Source organism: Coturnix japonica, chromosome 1 (assembly GCF_001577835.2).
Source record: "Coturnix japonica isolate 7356 chromosome 1, Coturnix japonica 2.1, whole genome shotgun sequence".
Classification (NCBI taxonomy): Eukaryota; Metazoa; Chordata; class Aves; order Galliformes; family Phasianidae; genus Coturnix; species Coturnix japonica.
The window spans coordinates 13,809,760-13,830,786 of NC_029516.1; the positions used below are offsets into that span (position 1 = coordinate 13,809,760).

The 21,027-nt window shown below is 42.9% G+C and overlaps 2 protein-coding genes across 12 annotated transcripts in view; both read left to right on the forward strand.

Moving 5' to 3' along the window:
• The window catches only part of KIF21A (kinesin family member 21A), a 73,723-nt gene extending 63,910 nt beyond the window's left edge, over nt 1-9,813 (forward strand). For all 11 annotated transcript variants that reach the window (XM_015851680.2, XM_015851626.2, XM_015851666.2 and 8 more), the window contains 7 exons: nt 1,816-1,952; nt 3,455-3,635; nt 3,983-4,147; nt 4,812-4,929; nt 5,656-5,826; nt 7,603-7,802; nt 8,530-9,813. In XM_015851680.2, the coding sequence (XP_015707166.1) occupies nt 1,816-1,952; nt 3,455-3,635; nt 3,983-4,147; nt 4,812-4,929; nt 5,656-5,826; nt 7,603-7,802; nt 8,530-8,623 (1,066 nt within the window). In that variant the 3' untranslated portion in view covers nt 8,624-9,813. The remainder of the gene's footprint in view (nt 1-1,815; nt 1,953-3,454; nt 3,636-3,982; nt 4,148-4,811; nt 4,930-5,655; nt 5,827-7,602; nt 7,803-8,529) is intronic.
• A 3,678-nt stretch (nt 9,814-13,491) lies between these two features.
• The window catches only part of LOC107308092 (sucrase-isomaltase, intestinal-like), a 43,794-nt gene continuing 36,258 nt past the window's right edge, over nt 13,492-21,027 (forward strand). The window contains exons 1-3 of the mRNA XM_015851689.2: nt 13,492-13,806; nt 13,881-14,026; nt 20,677-20,845. Coding sequence (XP_015707175.1) covers nt 13,642-13,806; nt 13,881-14,026; nt 20,677-20,845 — 480 coding nt within the window. The 5' untranslated portion in view covers nt 13,492-13,641. The remainder of the gene's footprint in view (nt 13,807-13,880; nt 14,027-20,676; nt 20,846-21,027) is intronic.

Below are 21,027 nucleotides of genomic sequence, written 5' to 3' on the forward strand. Positions count from 1 at the left end.
ATTTTTTCCTGTTCTTCTCCTTGAGCATGTCAGGTGTTTCTGTTGCTTTGTTTTAACTGAAGGAGGCCGTACAACTTTCCCCAGTCATATTCTTTCAGTCTACTTTATTTTTGAAAGAGAGTTAAATGTTTTCTTGCTTTCTCAATGCCTCTCTCTATTTAATTCCTCCTTGTTCAGTTGTATGCTTTGGTCACTAGAAATCAAATTCTAATGCAAATAAAAAATAGATAGGTTCTACCATGTCTTTCTGATAGGATCCATAGTTGATCCAGAGATTAAAGGAATGTCTCTACTCCTGTTCCTAAACTGCAACTTAGCATGTTGGCACTCAGTGAAAAATTGGACTTTATCAAGAAAAGGGCAGTCAAAGGGCTAATAATAACATGACAGTGGCTTTGTGTAGTCATAGTAGCATCTGCATTATGTGTTGTCTGCAGATTTCAAAACACTGCACACGGGTAGATAAATAGCTTTGGGACATGTGTTTTTTGCCTGTTGTCAAGGGAGAGAGTGGATAAGAGCAGCAGTAGGAGTAAGTTTCAGCACAATCCACTGGAGAATATTATAGAGAAAAAATGTTAGTTTTGTGTGGTGTCAGAAAACAAAAGCACAGAGACCTAGAATAGTAATGGTAAAAAGAAAGTAAACTACCTATTCTGTAATTCTTGAAAACAAGGTACAGATCGGAGTCCAGCCTTCTTATCCCAAAATGCAAAGTTAGGAACTCTGAATGAAGATGTCCTGTGCAGTAAAGATGTAGTAAAATCATAATTTCTAAGACTGTACCAGATGAACAAGCTAATTGCCACAAAGTTGGCTCTTAGCAGTAGAGGCTTTTGTCTTCTTGTAGCAAGCTTCTGTGGGGAAGTATTATTATTATGATTATTATAATATATATATATATATATATATATATATATATATATTTACGTTTTCCTAAAGGTGATAATTTTTGTGAGTTAGGGTCATGACATCGTGGCTATTTCTTGTAATTACGAATGCAGTCCCCAGCAGAGCGTGGCAGTGAGTCCTAACTGTGAGCTGGTCAGGTCACGGCGTTCTGTTGTGTGTTTGTGGCCATTTCTAGGGCCATCAAGGCAGGCTTTTCTGCACTTCACAAAAATAGATGAGCTCCCTCTGTGCATGCAGTAGCGTGCATAGGACTTTAGACTGCTTAATAATTATGATTTGATGATGAATCATTCAAATTTCTTTTTTTTCTTTTTTTTTCCTTTTCTTCCAGGCTGAGTTACAGCCTTTTTGTGCCATTACAGAGTTAGCTACAAATGACCTGGGAAGATTCCACTGGGGTATCTGTATTCCCACCTTGCTCTTTTATAGCCACTGGAGTTTGGCAGTGGGTACAAGGTGCAGTAGGGACCCTTACTCAGGTGCACAAGTTAGCAGTTTTCTCGGCTTACCTTTAGAAGGAAGGTAGTGCCAAATGGCTTCTGAGTTTGGAACTGGCTGTGTCCATTACACTGACTACATTTTTCAGGCATGCTGTTTGGACTAAGTTGTTTCTGCAGTTTGCAATGTTACGTTTCTCCCAGTGAATTCAGGAGCTTTAAGTATCTTGCATGTACCCAGCGCTCAGCATCTTGTCTCTTTGTATTTCATTATTGTTGTATGTGATTTCCTGTAGCCCAATTTTGACACTTATTAAAGCTAAATAGTAAAAACCCTTAAATAGTTCATGAAAGGCGTTCAGCTGTTCTACCCTCATGTAAGACAATGAAATTTACCTTAATGTGGGGGAAGAATTGGTTAACGTGAACTGTCTATTACTCACACTTCCTTTTTTTTTTTCTTTAGGGGGATAATTAACCCATTTCCTGCTTCAAAATACATCCGAACTTCCCCACTGCAGTGTATCTATACAGCTGAAGGACATGCCAAGCCTGTGCTTTGTGTTGATGCAACAGATGACCTTCTTTTCACTGGATCCAAAGGTTGGGCAGTTCTTATGTACCTGTAGTGCATATGCAGGCTGCTTTTTCGTCTTTGGTTATTGCGAAATTCCAAATTTTTGCTTACTACAGTGAATGAAGTGGAAAATTGTGAGGGCCTATTATGCAGCATAAGCTGAAGAAGGATTTACTGCAATTATGTACAGGTTTTTAGTCTTATTGTTTAGTTTTTAGATATTTATTTGTAGCGGAAAAAGTAGCTCTCAAGAACAACATTAATACTTGTTGAATGATGTGGTAACAGGTGCTCATATGATGTGCAATGCAATGTAGGATCTTAGAACAGAATCATGGAATTACCAAGGTTGGAAAAGACCTAAGATCATCCAGTCCAACTGTCTATCACCAATATTTCCTACTACCATGTCCCTCTGGTGGTGGCTGTGAAGAAGTTAATGCCTCTAACAGAGGGACTCTCCTTCACACTAGTGCACATAACGTATAGGTTCTGAAACTACAGAGCATCCTTATTTACTCCTATAATAACACAGAGAGCACCATCAGAGTAGATCTTCCACTGCTAACATTCAGATGGTGTGGTGGTTTGTAGCTGTCCTACTACCTGTATATCAAGTATACCAAGACACATTGTTACAGTAAATTGGCAAACTTTTGGCCTTCTAAGCTTTTAGCCAAGGTTTTAGCATTTTGTGGCTACAGGGGAGAAAAGGCTGTAATATATCAATTTTTTTAGCACAGGAATGCTTGCAGATGTTGTAAATATTTGCTTTCTGGTCATATGGTAGCTTCTCATGCTTGCTCTGTGGAAGCATGGGAAGCTTCACAAACTACACTTGTGGTTAAGAGCAGAAGAGTGTAGACAGCTGTTTAATTATGTAAGACTAAATCTTTTGGAAATTATTGCTGAAGCAGAAAGCTGCAGCTGATTGACAGCATTATAACACTATCAGTAGTGCCCATTCAGGAATGCTGATAAGCTGCCTGGTGCATTACAGATACTGAACTTTGATCTTGGCAATTGAGATTTTTAAAGCAGCTGACCAGTTCTTGGTGTGCTTGCCTTCTTCCTGCTGCTGTCACAACTGCTAACACATGAAGTTTGCTCTTTGTGCTCTCAGTATTTAATTCCAGTAAAAATCTACTCCCAAAATATAGACAGTGATTCTGACGTGGTGTAATAAGGAGGGTTTCAGGTGTGGGCTCTATTCATGTTACAAAATTATTAAACTTCCATGTGTTTTTACATATTATTGGAGCTAGTGTGCATATCTTGAACTTGACATATAAGGTTTAATCTTGCTTTGTTTTGATGGTGGTGGATGATGCCCTTGTGTACTCTTTAAGACCAATTTAGTACAGCCATTTTGTGCAGTGCATATCAAAAGAGGGCAATATATTTGAGTGCAAATGGATGTATGGATTTGTTTGTTTATTTTAATTACTAACCTTTGGAAAAACATGACTTCTTTTTAATTCCCTCCTCCTTTTTTTTGTTTTGTTTTGTTTTTCTTGACTTTATGTAGACCGTACCTGTAAAGTATGGAATCTTGTAACTGGACAAGAGATTATGTCTCTCGGGGGTCATCCAAACAATGTTGTTTCTATAAAATACTGTAACTACACAAGTTTGGTGTTCACCGTGTCCACCTCGTACATCAAAGTGTGGGACATCAGAGATTCTGCTAAGTGTGTTCGGACATTGACGTAAGTATGTTAAACCTTGAATAACAGGAGCTCAAATGAGTTTTAATCTAAAATTAAATTAGATTAAATTCAGTAGTGCACAGTGCAACTCAAATATGCTGTTGGGGCCACAGGCTTTCTTTGCATATCTGAGTTAAGTCTGTGTGGGGTGTTGATATGAAAACATGAAAGAGTTTGCTTGTATGCATGCCTGTAGTGTTTTAGAAGCTCTTTGGCATTTGTTATTGGCTTTATAGTCTTTTAGCTCAGGTAAATGGGTTTATTTTAAACAAATATGTAAAGTAATGAGAACATCATGTAGTTGTCTTACTAATTTCTATTTTTTTCTGCTCCCTCCCTTTGTTTAGGTCTTCGGGCCAGGCAATGCCTGGTGATGTGTGTTCGGGAAGTACTAACAGAACGGTCACTATCCCAGCTGGAGAGAATCAGATTAATCAGATTGCACTGAATCCGACTGGTACATTCCTCTATGCAGCTGCTGGAAATTCAGTGAGGATGTGGGACCTGAAAAGGTACTGAACACCAGTGGTAGAGCATGTTCCTTGAGAGGTCACATGCACATACGAAGTAAAGTCAGTGAGATATTTCCTGTGTGTGGTAATATCCATATCCATGAAATATAGCCAAGAAATAGATCAGCTAATTTTTGCTACAGTTGTTACTGAGATAATGGTGGAAGAGCTCTTTATTCCCTGGTGTGGTAAGGTTATGATGAATTGTTTAAGTAAAAATTAGTGGGGGGAAAAAAGAAGTACTGAAGAATGGTGTGATAAATGTATGTGTCTGCCAATGAGATTATGAGAAGCTAGAATCGTAGAATCACTCAGGTTGGAAAAGACCTTAAAGATCATCAAGTTTATCAACTGATGTAATGCAATATAACATATGGCTATGATCATTACTAGATAGCTTTTTTTCCAAACAGAACCTGCACCCAAAGAGTGGTCAAAATATAGTGGATTCTTTAGGGGATCTGATGTGTTTGTTTGTTTTATAACATAGAAGCTTTGGTTTCCACTTAATGTTGATTTAGCATTTTTATGTGGGTATAAGGAGTAGAGTATGTAGCCAGAGGATAAGTTTGAAGATCCATTCTAGCAGAAACTGTGTTATGGCTTGTGTTGGATACACAGAAAAGAAGAAAATCCTCAGTCATTTCTTCTCTTGTTCTTGAAGGTTTCAGTCTACAGGGAAGCTAACTGGTCACCTGGGTCCTGTCATGTGCCTTACTGTGGATCGAATTTCCAATGGACAGGATCTTATTGTCACTGGTTCAAAGGACCATTATATAAAGGTAACCCATTAGTATTTGCCTTTGTACTTTAACTCCTAACATCAGTATGAGTTGCAGGCTTCAGCAGAAGTGATCCATATCTGAAATCTGCTAACCAAGATGGAAATTCTTCTATTATAGGTTATGAATAACGTTTAGTCTTAAGAACCACCACTTAAGTGATTTTTTTTTTTACCATGTGATGGATCATTCTTGAAAACATTGTGGATCAGATTGTCTTTAGTTCATCTTTTTTGTTATCACACCTGAGGTGGACTTCAGATGTGTGAGCTCTTAGAGAAAGATTTGTAACACTTACTCCTTAAGTGCTTTAGCAGGCTCAAAGTTACTTCAATGAATGCCTGTGTTTTAGGGTGCAGACATAGTTCCCTTGGCAGAGATGTTCTGTATACTCCCTGTAGATTTTTGCTTAAGCATTACCCAAGCTGTGAAGTGGGAATGGAGAGAGAGGTGTGTGCGCCTCAGTCTGTGTGTTTAAGTCTTTTATGTGATTCATTAGCATGTACTTCTTGATTGCTCTGAGTTGTGTTAAAGCACAGTGTAGTGAGATTATGATGCTTTCTTGCATGATTAATTTCATTCATGTTAAGGAGTTTGTTCTTTGTAGCCTTTTTTCAACACTTCAGCCAGAGTGTATCTGAACCCACAAGCTCCACTACACATCTCCTAGCTGATTAGATAGTAGATAATTTCGCTTATCATATTTCAATATTTATTTTGTTTTAGATGTTTGATGTAACTGAAGGGGCTCTTGGAAGTGTAAGTCCTACACACAATTTTGAACCTCCTCACTATGATGGCATTGAAGCACTTGCTATTATGGGAGACAACCTTTTCAGTGGATCCAGAGATAATGGGATTAAGAAATGGGACTTGGCTCAGAAAGACCTTCTGCAGGTAGTATAAAAATCACTACTAATGTGACAGTCATGTTTAGTATGTTTCTCAGGCTGTGTAAATGTTCAAGTTTAGATAACAGCTATTAAAAGGACAAGAAGGTGATGGGAGGTAGTCAGCATAGGTTCACGAAGGAGGAATTATACCCAGTCAGACCAAAGCCTTCTCTGACTGGCTTGATGGATGAGGGGGAGAGTCTCATGTTGTTTATCCAGACTTAAGGCTTTTTATGCTGTCTGTGATAACACACTTATTCACAGACTTGTTAAGCATGTGAAATACTGGAGAAGTGCACTGTGAGATGAACTAGAAACTGGCTGAACTTTGGAGCTAAAAAGATTATGACTGGGAGCACAAAGCCCAGTCACTAGTGGTGTATCCCAGGTGTCAGTATTGGGAGCGATTCTCTTTAATGTTTTCACTGATGCCCTGGATAATGCAACAGAGTGTAGTCTGAGCATGATTTCTGGTGATACAAAACCATGAGGAATGGCTGGTAGAGCAGATGGTTGTGCTGCCCTTCATAAGGGCTTCGGCAGGCTGATACAGCAGAGCTTCATGAAGTTCAACAGATGGAAATGCCAAGCCTTGCATTCCATAAGGAGCAACTCCAAACACCAGTAGTAGAGGCTGGTGGTCAGCCAGCTGCAAAGTGCTCCTGCAGCAAGTGTACTCCTGGACTGCATTAGGATGAGAGTTGATGGGGTGCTGATCCTTCCCATCTGCTCTGTGCTGGAGAGATGCATCAGTCCAGTGCTCCCCAGTAGAAGAGAGACGTGGACAAACTGGAGCAAGTTCAACAAAGTCCTGAAGCTGAGCTTTGTGCTGAAAGAGCTTTAAGAGGATTAAGGAACTGGAGCCTTTCTCATGAGGAGATACCATGAGAGCTGGGTCTCTTCAGCCTGGAGAAGAGGAGGCAGAAGGGGATATTGTCAGTATGTATAAATACCTAAAATAGGTGTGAGAAAAGATGATTCTGCTCAGTAGTATCCAGTGGAACTAAAATAAACTGGGCACAAACTGAAATGCAGGAATGTCAGTGGGCTCTCACTAGAGAAGAGTAGAAGGGCAGAATCGCCTCCCTTGACCTGTTGGCTGAAGACATCTGTAGTTCAGTTATTTTTCAGTAAATGTAGATATAATTTTGATTTGATCATGTACATGGTAACATAGTAGAATGCAATACTGCAGCTTTCATCTGTATTCCTGGTATTCCTGCACATGTCTGTTTTAGATAAGGATCAGACCCTGAAATACAGCTGAATCTGCTTCAAAATATCAATAGTAACATTCTAAGAGAAAATAAGAAAGGAGGAAGACAAATGGTTTTCTGCTTCCCTGGTATATTTTTTGAGCAGTGTGTTGGACTTTCTTTCACTTTCTAAGATTTACAGAAAGACTTGAAAATCACACAGAAACCATATGTGCAAATATGCATTCAAATATGCATTTGAACATATGTAGATTTAGCATTATCCCAAAGTAATTTTCTGTTCCACCTCATGGCATCTGTACATATTGGGTTTTCTTGTTCTGTAACACTGATTATCAAAGGGGAAGAAGCCCAAAGTGACTCATATAGAAGTAGCCTCATGGAAAAAAGGCAGCTCCTTACTCTAAAGAAGTAGCAGCAAGGCTTGATGTAGGTAATTGACCACAGGATGGGAATTGGGCTTAGAACTCGGGATTTATATTTTTTTTTAGTTTCTGCATCTGTGCTTGATCATCTATAATTCTTTTTCAGCCTATGAGAGTCACCTGCTTTCTGTTTTTCAGCAAGTTCCTAACGCTCATAAGGACTGGGTGTGTGCTCTGGGCCTGGTGCCTGGTGCTCCAGTTCTGCTCAGTGGCTGCAGAGGAGGAACCCTCAAGCTCTGGAACGTGGATACCTTTGCACCAATTGGGGAGATGAAGGGACATGACAGTCCTATAAATGCAATCTGCACCAACTCCAGTCAGATTTTTACAGCATCAGAGTGAGTTTTTCTTACCCATAAATCTTTATTTAGTAGATCCCCCTATAGTTTTGCCCATGCAAACGCATTTAGATCTTCAACTGTGTTAGTCACTAGAAGAAGTGAGAAGGGTCCTTGCCTTTAAGTGTCAGTAACCTACAGCTATGGTGTCTGAAGTGTGGTTTGTACACTGCAGGGGATTAGAAAGGTGATCCGTTGGGATGGGAGAAGAAAATGTTGGAACTTTGGTGCATATGTGTAGTTGATAAATGAATAACAATAACAATGCAACAGTAAAAATTAGGCCACGTGCAAATGAAATTTATTACTAGCAGAAAATTCCATCCTGTTGGGACTTGTAATACTGTGCTGAAGGCCTCCAGAACCTGCGGTATTTGAGTCAAAAGAATTCTGTGCTGTCTGAAGGTCTGGTCTGAGTGCTGCATCCTGATGTATTTCTTTGTTCTATTTCTTATTTCCTTCTCCAAAACCAAACAACAGGAGTTGCCATTTGAGGCAGTCTTCTCAATAGTAAGCACCTGAGCGAGTGCTTATGCTTCATAGTGTTTACTTCACCTTCACAGCATATATTGCTATTTAAGGAGACAAATTCCTCGGTTTTCCATCAATGCCTTTCTGAATAAGGCACCTGAATCTTTTTTAAGGAGCCTTTTTCCTCCTGCCTCACTCCCTCCTTCCCCAACTTAATCACCTAACTAGAATGCTGTTTTGGTTTCTTGTTTTTCAGTGACAGAACTGTGAGGATCTGGAAAGCTCGAAATGTGATGGATGGTCAGATCTCTGACGCGGGAGATGCAAGCGAAGATTTGGCCAGTAACTGAGATGATGGGCATAAACAAATATGTTGATGAAGTGCACTCTATGCGATTTGCTGCATACTTACTAAGTGAATGCTGATGACTGTAATAAGCTGGAAATAAGAGTGAACTCTTCTATTAGACCTGCTGTCCTTAAAGTATGTACTGTATGTAGGGGACAAAAACCCAAGGGTAGCATTCTTGTATCTCAGTGATCGTGTATGTATGTCTATATATAATGGCGGAATTTGTGTGCACTTGTGTAACACTTGCAGATTGAGTTAACTGGAAGTCAGTCTTCTTTAATGACCATCTCAAAATTATAACCAGGAATATATTCAAAGAGTGCTCTGCTGTATTTCACTCACAAGTATGATCAGCTGTGTCGCATTTTAGGGTAGCAGGGGACTGATGATGTCCTACTAATAAGCCTTTGATTATGACAGACGTATTTTCAAGATTTTAAAGGTCACTTACCCTGTTGTTAGGGAAGTGAAGTGAATAAAAGATGGGAGGAAGCTGTTAGGGCAGATCGCTCTGATATAACTGTGTCCTGCTAACAGCGAACGCTATATGATTTGTGTTAACGTTAGCATATAATCCGTGTTGACCAAAGCTGTGCAGCTGTGTATACTCCGTGCTCAGGACTAGAACTAAAATGCTCATAGACTGGTATGTTTAATTAGTGTTTGGCCTATAATCTGTAATGACTAGATGTTCTTAACGTCATCACAGAAGTTTACCTTAATCTATTTTTCTTATGGATTTGTTTCTATCATCTCACTTTACTTTTTTTTTTTTATTTTAAAGCAAAATATCTTTCCTTTTTATCTAATTTTATATGCTGCTAAATGTATTTTAAATACACTGTTTTGCAAACCTTGGCAGTTACTTTGAGAACTGAACCACGTGTATTGGAAAAGCTATGTAAATAGACGGTTGTATAAAGAAAATATCTTATCATGTGCCTGTATGACTTTTAAAGTTCCTAGAATGTGGATATTGAGGGAGGATGTATAATTTAGCCAACTGCTCTGAATATTAATTTGTAAATTCTGCAGATTTTGAAAACTTGTGTAGATTCAGATGCAGTGTTTGGATGTCGGGGCTTTTTGTTGTGTGTCGTTTTTGTTTTTTTTCCCCAGAAAAGTAAGAAGTCTGTAAATGACAGCTTGTGTAGGTAACACTTAAATAAAGATGTGAATGTGAACTATTTCTCCTTGTGGTTTTCTTCATGGTTCCTTTTAAACAATTCAGTTCACTTCCAAAGGCCCCTCACGTAAGCATGCGCAACGTTACATGATGCAGTAGAATACCTTGCTGGATAATTCAGCCCACGGGTTGGTATCCCAGCCCTGTCTTCTAGTTAGCCATTGTTTCTGTTTCAGTGGTACTCTGGAACCTTAGCAGGATTCCCTTGTACCAAGTACAGTACAGACTTCAAATGGAGTAGATATGTCCTGTTCTCAATAGATCATTTCCTACCTTATTACACAATGTCAAGCAAAAAAACCTCTGAAGCTCCTAACTCAGCTTTGAGAAGTTATTTCCCTCTCAGCTCAGCTGGAAAGCAGATGAAACTACGTACTGCTTGTGATTGGAGTCTGATTTAGCCCAGGTTTTGGCGGAAATAAGTAATGATCTCTATTGTTAAGCAACATACAGGTTAGGAATTCAAACAGTCACTGTTTGGTATTGCTGCTCTTTACCTCTCATGCTTTTGAGGAATTTAAAGGGTGCCTGCACATGTGTTAATTGGGACATCACACCGCCTGAGGAAATGGAGAGTGGATTAAGGCTGTTCTGCCTTAATGGACTGTATGGTTGAAGGCCTGTTGTTGCAGCAGTCTGAGTTACAGACACTTCTCTCTTGTAATGCTCGGTAACAGACATTTTGTTTTATGAGGCTATCTTGTGGTTAGCACCAATATATGGAGGGGGTTGGAGTTGAGAAGTTTATCAAGGTTTGTGGACAAATTTGTCACCAGCCCTATCTTATCTGCTTCTTCACAACAGCAAGGCCATGTGTTACAGTAACCTGAATTTCTTGGGTTAGATTTGAGAAATGTCTCATTAATAATCTGAGCAAGATAATTGAGGTGCATGTTGTGCTTTGGTCTGGTATAAAAGGCTGCAGGCTGCAGCCAGGCGTCAGCATTCAGCCATGGACGGGGTCAGGCGGCTCTGGCTCTTGGTCGCGGTGCTGGCAGGTAGGTGTGTGGGACTTCTGTTTGTCACGGCACTTAAAAGTGAGATCTAAACGTGGTGAGAATAGAAGAGCTATTGGGGTGGGAGCTCTTCTTTTCACACAGAAAAGGAGAGGACAGGCATAGGCTGAACTCCACCTAAGGTGACTCTATGGGAAGGCAGCAGTGCTGGCTTGTTTTATAAGTCCAATGGTGCGTTCTGCTCTTGAGTGCCAGAGCAGATGGACTGAGGTCGCTCAGCTGCTGAAAGGTAATGTTACCTGGGATAATTTGCTTCCTGGGATTTCTTTTACCCATGTATAGTTTGGTGAATCAGTCTGGGGTCTAATAAAGAGAGAATAGAGCTAATTCTCATTGTGTTGAGAGATAAAGACAGAGGGAAGCAGCAAACGAGAAGGTGATCCCTAAATGCAAGGACTTGTGAGTTAGAAGGAGTGTGGTGATGTTTTAACTCCTCACTTAGTCCTTATTGCAGCACCCTCCAACAATGCTGCAGAATTAAAGCCAGGGTTGCCAAAAACAAACAGGGATGCTTTTTCATTTCTATCTTTCAAGCTTCCCCTCTTTAGTTTCTGTTCCCATGGAAATTATCAGGGAAAAGGAGCACGTAGCCCCAGCTATTGAGTTTGGCTGCTCTTTTGCATTTCATTTCAACACATACTTACAAACACAGGGAGTAAACATGAGGGGAATACAATGCAAAGGCTTTAAAATAAAAATAAGAGGGGGGAAAAATAAGAGTAGAAGAAGGAATTTGCACTTTTTCCCTTGCCATTACATGCTATGGATAGGAGGAATTTGGGGAACAAGAGGTGAAGGAGGCTGCAGCCTGGGTCAGCTGCTCAGACCTGAGCGTGTTACCAAAACTTCCAGGAAAGCTTCAACTTCACACAGAAGGGGGAGGTGGGGGGGATTTCCTTGGCTCTACAGAAGCAGTTATTTTTCCCCATCAAACTTTCAGTTTGCAATATCCTTAAGAAGTGTTTTGAAGGCATTTCATGATAGAGATAAGTTGATAAGAGTCTCCCGTGAGGTGTTAATAACCTGCTCTGGCGTGTTCAGTCGTGTTGTAAGTAATGAAAAGAGCGATGCTGCATTTTATTCCTGTTGGGGAAAAAATAATAGCAAAATGTGGTGGTCTTTCTCTCCTCTGTGCTCCATCCACCCCGATGTTAACTGGCATGTGTGGGCCAATTCCACACTTTGGCTTCATACGCACCACTGTATCACACCATTGTGTCAGAGAGCCCCTCTGCTGCCATCTGTCACACACAAAATGTAATGAAATATTGGTGGGAAGGTTCAACCTCTACTGCTGTACCACCAACATCTGCCTCTGATGCTGTGGGCAAAGATGTGTCATTGAAATGCTCCTTGCAGAAAAAATGGCATCAATGCTGGTGCAGACTGTTATGAGCGAGGCATGCAGGCTCTTGTTCATTGCTTGTGATAGTGGGTGCTAATGGGGGTGGCTGTGTTGAAAAATAGTTTTATAACTGAGAATTTGCTCTATCAAACAGTGTTATTGTGCTTTTTGTAACTGTTGTAGTCTCCGTGGAAATAAATAGGATGCATTACTTTCAGAGCGACCTCCAAAAGCTCTGACATCACCTAACAATGCAATTTCCTAGTGAAGCCACAGTTTTATGTCATAATCTTTTTAATATATGTAATAATTGCTTGTGCACGTTTTCTTGTGAAATTCCTTATATGGGAAAACTCCAGACTGTGTCAGCGATTGCATTTTAAGCTTCTGGGTACGCACCAGTCCATATAAAAAATGTGTGAAGTGAAGGTGTCTGTCATTTTATGGAACAAGGCAATTATTTTTCAAGTAGTTTTAATCTCTTGAGTTTTCATAGTATTATTAAGGTTGGAAAAGACCACTAAAATCACCTAACCCAACTGTTAACCCATCCCCGCCAATACTGCCCGCTAACCCACATCCCTCGGTGTCACATCTCCGCATTTCTGTCCCACATGGGGACAGAACCTCTTGTTTTGGTCACCAGTAGGGGACAGAACCTCTTGTTTTGCTCTTGTTTTGGTCACCAGTAGGCATGCAGCTCTGAGGACATCTCAGCTAAGGGAGTTGTAGTGTTGGCCCCAGGGTGAGGCAAAAACATCTTGGCAAAAGGAAAATAACTGCAGAAGATCTCACTGCTTGTTCTGTAGCTCTCTGTGTGTCATCCCATGCTCTCTGACTGCTGTTCCCCCCTCAGCCTTAGGCCACAGCTATGGCTCCAGCACAGAGCAGTGCACGGTGCCAGTAGCGAGACGAGTTGACTGCCACCCCCAGCCTGGCGCGACCCAGGAGAACTGCGAGGCACGCGGCTGCACCTGGTGTGCCACTGACATCCCCAACGCTCCATCGTGCTTCTTCTCTGAGGACAGCGGCTATGGCTACTCCTTGTCCAGGAGCATAGAGAAGACAGCGAAAGGCTGGAGGTAAGCTGGCAGCGAGCTGTTGTGCCTGAGTCTGGTGTGGGAGGGGTGGCAAGTGTGTTTCTGCCCCATCCCTGGAGGAGCTCAGGGCTGGGTTGGATGGGGCCCTGGGCAGCCTGAGCTGGTGGGGGGCAGACAGCCCATGGCAGGGGGTGGGGCTGGGTGGGCTTTGAGGTCCTTTCCAGTCCAAACCATTCCATGATTCTGTGATTCCATGATCCACAACAGCTGAGCACTGTGCTGGGAGCTCAGGCTTCTGCTGCAACCAGCAGTCCAGTGCCACCAGCTTCACCATGAGGAGGTTGATCTCAGCAAATGGGAGATTAACCTCAGGTTTTCTCTCTCTCCAAATCAGTGCTTGATGTATTATTTCTAAGAACTGATGTAGAAATGCTGGGCTGTTTCCCTGCACCAAGAGGTGACAGTGGGACTGAGGCAGGTTTCTGTCACAGGGTGACGCTGGACAAGCGCAGCACAGTGTCACTGTTTGGCAATGACATCTCTCCCATTGTTATGGATGTGGAGTTCCAGACAAAGGACAGGCTCAGGTTTAAGGTGAGTATTTTGGGGGAGGATGCCATTATAAGGCCAACCCCACACCAGCCAACCATCGCCCTTTCACTGCCCAGGTGTACGACCCCAGCCGGGAGCGCTTTGAGGTGCCCCTCAGCATCGATGCTCCAGGGGTGGCCATCGAGGATGCCAACTATGATGTGGAATTCTCACCTGACTCCTCGCGCTTCCAAGTGAAGAGGAAGAGCACCGGCACAGTGCTGTGAGTACAGAGTGCTGCCAGCTCCACGCTCTGGAGGCAGTAGGAGCGACAGGCCAAGTGCTGGCTGCTTCCTTGGGCTTTGCTGTGTGACACAGCCTCAAGCACAAACCAGCATAAACCCAGTTGTCCTCCCTGAAATCCTCATTATTAGTAGGGTATCTGTCTGTCTGATGAGTGATTATCTACAGGCATGCAGGAATGATCATCTGTTAAGCCAAATTAGCTTTAAGACCGCTAGTTTCTGGGCACACGGCTTGAAGCATTGCTGTTCTGAGGCTGTGGAAGCACTGAAGCACTGTTTTCTGAGATATGGGGTCCTGTAACACACCAGAAGCTTAGCATGAGCTCGTGTGCCACTCTCCAGCTGTAGGCCTGAGAAACTGAAGCTCAGGTCCTCGGGGGCCCGCAGGCCCCAGCTACCATTGGTTTCAATGGAAGCAGGAGATGGTGCAGGTGGGTCTGGCCTGTCGTTCTGTGAGAGATCACTTCTGCATCACTCAGGTCAGCAGAGCAGAGGCACAGGGCATTGAAATGTGGGCACCATTTGAATCAGAACCTTGCGAGAGTGGAGCAAATTGTGCTCTGCCCATGGGAGGCTGTTGGTATACCTGTATTAGTACTTTAGTTCAGATCAGCAGCAGATGTTGAGGCAAAGTTCCTGACTACAGCCACCCCTTTGTGCCTTTGTTCCTTGGCACCAGCTCTACCAGTGCTGGAGCAGATGAGCCTTTTGCAAATTGCACTCCCAGGGGGTCCTTAATGTCCAAGTGCAACACCAGATGTGAACAAAGCAGGTCACATCATTGGTTTGTTGTTTGTTTTTTTCCCAGAAACTCTTTGTTAAACAGATTCAAAAGATAAGCATTATCTATGCATTAAATGTAAGGATGGCTTCATATGTGTGATGCGATGCAGCCTCTAGGATGGCTGCAGATGGAACCACTGCACTGGGTTTTAATTAGCTGTCTGTCCTTTTAGCTGCAGCCTCATGCCATCTCTTTTTGGGCACTGCAGCCAATGCTGTAAAGTTTTCCTCTTGCAGGCTGTTATAGAGGAATGTGTTATGCATTGCCCGATAACAAAAATAATTTAATTCCTTGTTAGACTTTATGAACAGCTTTGTGAAAGTGGTGAGCTTAAGCTGAAGACCCAGTTCTCTTTGTAATGAGAGATTTTGGCAGAGGCTCATTAATTAAAAGGGAGAGGTGCCTGCACAACGACTAGGGCTGGCACAGAGCTCAGTCCTTGTGGTGACCCCAGGTCTCAGGGTTAGCCTCTGAGCAGCACTGCTAAGAAAAGATCCTCGACAGCAGAGAGGTTGAGTGTTTTGCTTAGAGAAGGGGAAATTCTGTGCTTGTGGGGGCTTTTGTTTCACTCAAATGGCACTGGTGGTGGTTATAGGATGAAGAGTCACCCCTGGCAGGAGTGCTGAGTAGCTCGAGCAAGCACAGAGAAGAGCAGTGAGGCTGGTGGAAGGGCTGGACAACATGAGTTATGAGCAGTGACAGAAAGATGTGGGGCTGAATAGTCTGGAGGAAAGGAAGCTGAATGGAGACCTCATCGCTCTTTACAGCTATCCAACAGGAGGCTGCAGTGAGGAGGGTATCAGTCTCTTTTCTCTGGTGACAAGCGATAGGATGTGAGGCAGTGATCACAAGTTGCCCCAGAAAAGGCTTATAATTTCTTCATGGAGAGGGTGGTCAGCTGTTGGAATGGGCTGCCCAGGGAAATGGCAGAGTTCCCATCCGTGGAGGTGTTTAAGAGATGTGTGGGCATGGCACTGAGGGATGTAGTTCAGAGATGGGCCTCATTAGGTCAGGTTGATGATTGGATTTTATGATCCTGAAGGTATTTTTCCATCCTAGATGATTTTGTAATTCTAAGCTGCAGACGCAGGAGCTGTAGGATGGCAGGACAGCTGGTGGCAAGCTCCCACTCCATCTGCTTGACATAAAAGCCCATCCCAGCTCTGCCACTTGTGCTCCCACTGCCTCATCCTTTGAGGAGCAATTTATCACTGTATCCACAGCATTGCAGAGGAGAGCAGTGGAGACTTGGAGTCTGCAGAGATTCCTGAATGTGATTTACAGGCATTCCTCCCAGCTGCACATAAGGAGCCCCTGTGATAGCTGAGCCACCTGAGTGCTGGCTTCAGGAGGGCAGGATAAACCCAGAGCTTTGTAATCATGACAAGAGGGGAGAGGAATGAATTATGTCAGGAAAGAGCCATTAATAGCTGATTGCAAACCTCATGCGGAGTCCAGATCAGGAATAAAACACCAAGTACAGCCACATTTTCAGGTAATCAAAGATAGGCTCTGCTTTGTCTGCATGGGCTGAGGATCAGATGGGGTCAAGCAGGGAAATGATCCAGGTGCTGCTGGTGGGCAGCTCTTGTGCTGCCTTCGTTTCTTTTCCTTGTCTTTCCTCCCACTTACCTCTCTTCTTCTCATTCACTGCTTTCATTTCTCTGTCCCATTGTTTTTACCCTCTTTTGCTTTCCTGCTGTGCTATTAGTGGTGAGGGCACATCCTCCCCGTGCCAAGAGCAATCAAGCTGTGGGAGGGAGAGGTGCTGTCTCTGTCTGCCAGGTTGGATGAGACCTATTCCTATGCAGGTGGCAGATGTTCTCCATCTTGCTGGAGATGTGACCCAAAGCTGCAACAAAATGGAGGGCTACAAGTCCTAGACCTGAACCATGATGCACAGGAACTGGGGCCAGGTCTTCTGCCCTGAAGGTGAAGTTCCCAAACCTGCTCCTGTTAGCTGGGAAAACACCTATCTCGGCAGAGTGGCCCAAACTGGCCAAAAATTAGCAGTCACCATTAGTTGCATAAAGCACTGCTCATGCTATCCTAGCTGATCTTGCAGCTCTGCTGGGAAACTGGGCTGTTGTTGGCCAGGACTCTTTGCAAATGAAAACAGGAGAGAAAATGCTGGGCTGTAATAAGACAGGTGAGGGAATGGATAGGAGCCTCTGTATTGTTAGTGGCACGCTCTCCCAAGCTGAACGCTCTTCTCCTTTCCACTCCTGTAACAAACAAGAACAGTCGCTGTTGGTGGTGGTATGAGGCATGAGGCTTAAAGAAAGCTCTGATTTCTGTAAGAACAGAGAGTAAAAGGCCACAAACTGCTTTAAAGCAGCAAAACATAACAAAGACATTCTAATTTTGCAGTGTGTGATTCCTCTGCGGGACTCGTTGCCCCAGGGCTGTGCTGACACGGGAGAGTTAGCAGGATGCACATTGATGCATAATAGAAAAATCATCAGTACAAAAAAAACCCGTTTCTGTCTCCGTGTCTCACAACATAAGTTAATTCTATGAAAACAGCCAGAAACTTCCCCTGTAAGCAGATTATTGCAGGGCTGTCTCTGAGTGACATCTTATGCCTCTGTGATACCTGGCACGGGCTGTTGCTGAGAGCAGGCTGCAGGAGGATGGGGCATTGATTTGATTCTGCACTTTAATATCTGCTCTTCAAGTGAGTTTTTCTTCATGATGTCACATGAATAATGGAGGGCAGAGCATTTTCCCCAAGCCACGTGAACACTCCCTTCTCTATTAAGAGTTAGGAGTATTTTGTTTGCACTTGGGAGGACATGGCACAAATAACAAAAATCTAATCAAGATTTTCCTTCATTTCCAAAAAGGCTGCTGTAGAGTTCAGCTGCTTTCTTTATTGATTGTGGTAGTAAGCATGGATGCCACTTACCGTGAAGATGTTTTTACATAGGCAAGGCTATTAGAATGATTTATAATGCTATTGTCTTAAGCTGCAGTTTTGCTGAAAGCAAAAGGAGCAAATTGTACGTGTCATGGGTAACTTGGATTTGATCCTGCTTTGCAAGAGCCGTTATTTTACTCTTCTAATCATTAAGATTTATGCTATGTAGGCGAGAAATATTGCAGGCATATCACTTATTCAAGTGTTTTGCAGATCAAAAATGAAGCATTATATATCCAGCCACTTACAGAAGATGCCCTGATACCATGACGATGAATTCAGTAGAAGAAGTAGAGCAGAGCTATGTTAGTAACAGTAAATATACCCTGCAACTTGTTTTTTAAAATGTCACACTTGTGGAAGATCTGTTGCTGGCACTGACTTTCTCCTACTCATCTTAAAAGTAAGATAAACATAAAAAAATATATTCTTGGCATACCTTCTGCAGGCCAGTGAGTCTTCCCAGGGCGTGTAGTTAAGAAGTAACGTGGCTGTTGTGAAGCACTGGAAACATCTTTCAGAAATCTGAGCGCAGTTGAAAACTGGGGAAGCCTGGGCTCTGCACTGGTGCTGCCCAGAAGTGTGAGAGATTTGGGTATCACTATGTGCATTTCCTAATGAAGTATTGTGAATTTATTCCAAGGTTCTGGAGGTTTTGTAGGACATCCCAGCTTGTGCCAGCAGCTGTCTAGCTCTGAGGAATGTGGCTCAGCCAAACCCTTCAGCCAGGCAAAGCACCTTAGTATCACCTAAGACCTGATGATTCCATTTCTAAAACCAATGTCTCGTAGTCATCTCCCTCCAGTGTTGTGAAAACAACCTCCAGTGCAGGCAGCGTGGGATGTTCTACCTGTGCCCTGCCCAACCTCCTCAAGCATAGTGCTGTTGTCCATCACAGCACTGCTACTGTTTGCAGGGCTGACGGAGGAGAATCATGCAGATACCTGCAGGCACAGTGTCATTTTATGCTCCCTCCTGTTTCATTCTTTCTGTCTGTGTTTAAAAAGCAAAGAGGGGAGGGGGGAGAAACCTAATATTTCCTTTTAGTAAATCCGAGTGCTTGAGGAATGTCAGACATTGTTTTTTCATATAAATGATTGGTCTTTGCCAGCAGAACATAAGCAAACATTGCAAGAAAATAACTGAACAGACAACCACAATGCACTGAGGGCAGAGGCTGGGGATGGGAGGCAGGAGAAATGCCAGGGAAAAACCTGACCACACTTTTTTAAATGGAGGAGATACAATGGTGCCTAGAAAAAATGCGAGAGCCATAACCTGTGTTTTTTATGTGTTTGTTAATGCTGTATTTAGTGTGTAGTGCTGTGTTGGACAGAGGTTGATAGGACCGTGCTGATGGAGAACCATGGCTGAAATGGGGCTGCAGGATGGGACCCAGTTCTGGGATCTCATGCAGACACTGAGCTCATGGCAGTGCCGTGGGGAAATGCATGGCATATATTAGGGTCTTTCCATACCATTGCAGATTTGCTGGGGCAGAGGGTTTGTTCACAGGGCTGTGGTTTGCAGCACTTCATACCTTCCTGTCCAGAGGAGGGGCTGGCAAAGGGGAAGGAGCACTTCTAATGCTATGGTAGCACTGTGCTTGGCGTGGGAAATGTCAGTGCCACAACACAGTTGTCAGAAGCCTCTCACATAAAGAACTGTTTTCCAGGGACTGAGCCTGGGTCTCAGGAATACTTTGTGTGCATTAGCCTTCCTATGAGAGAACAGCTTTATTTATCGCTGTTCATGGATAGAGAAGGTGCTGGAAGGGAAGGGGAGTTGCTGCTGGTGAGCAACAAAGTCAAAAGTTAAATGCAAATAATTATTCTTCTTCCTTATCAAAGAGGCCATGTTTTACAGATGGCACACACCCTTCCACACCGGTGTGTGACTTAGGGCTCATCTGGGATTATAGCAATAGATTGTGCCCACCTTTGGCAAGCAGAGACAGAGGGTCCCCAAGCAGGTTGGTGGGTGACAGGCAGGGCAGTGTGGTCCCCTCACAGCGTGGTGTGTCCTCTGCTACTCCGATTTACTGGTTAAATTGATCAAACATTTAATTTTGTCAAAGTCATTGACAAAAGATCATTAAAAGGAGAGTTATACCACTTCTACGCTCTGCCGCTTTGGCTCATTTATTTTAATTAGCTGTAACACATTCATGGTTAAACAAGGCTCGAGAGGGTGCTATCTAAATGTGGTACTCATGGCATACACAGCACCATTAATGAAACACTTCTCCACAGCTTGACTATGCCCTCCCCCATCTAGATTTCTGCTCATTATAACACTGGAGATAGGAAACAGAATGCAACACCTAATTAAAATGTGAGCCTGTGTCCACAGACAAGTCAATAGAAATAAAGGTACTAGGCTGGTGAGAGAAGCAAGGGAAGATCCACCACAACATAAACATCTTATTCGAGCAGAGTCTGGAGGACGCTGTCATTCTGCTGCACTGTGCATAAAATCAGGGTAGCAAAAGCATCTGGTCCTGATCAAGCAAGGCATTAAAAAGTTAAAGCAGATAACAACCAAGTGCCTGTTGTTCTCACTATGCATTCTGAAGCCCACTGTGTAATAACAATTTTTAGCCTGCCCCATTGGTTGTCATAGAAATAGCACAAGCAATGACTTATTTTGGTAATAGGATTATGGATAGTGTCTTCTCTTATTTCAGTTGTTCTTTTCAAAATTATACTGAGGCATTTTACTGTGTAAGTAGACAAGATGTCTGCAGCTGCTGCAAGGTGAATTTGATGTGTATTTGGTTAAGTACATCAGCACGCATAGAGCTCAACATTTTTCATATTGTTACTCTCCAAAGTACAGAAATATCGTAAATAACTGGATGTGTGCTTAAAATGGTGCATACCAAGGATGAGCAAACTAACCATGTTTCCCTCCATTTGTCCCAGGTGGGACAGTCCCCTGGTTGATATGTTTTTCTCCAACCAGTATCTTCAGATTACCACAGCTGTGCCATCCACCTCTGTGTACGGGTTTGGTGAGCAGGAGCATGTGTCCTTCAAACACAACATGGACTTTGTTACCTACGGCATGTTCAGCAGGGACCAGGCACCCACGGTAATTCACTTCGGGCAGCGCTTTGTCCTGGGCTGTCACAACAAGGCAGAGCTGAGGCAGAGCTCTGCCCAGGGAGTGCATGATAACACTGCTGATGGGAGCTGATGGCAAAGACTGAATGTCGTGTGTACTGCAGGTGTCATAAGTTTTAATTAAATGACAAAATCATAAGTCGTTTTGAG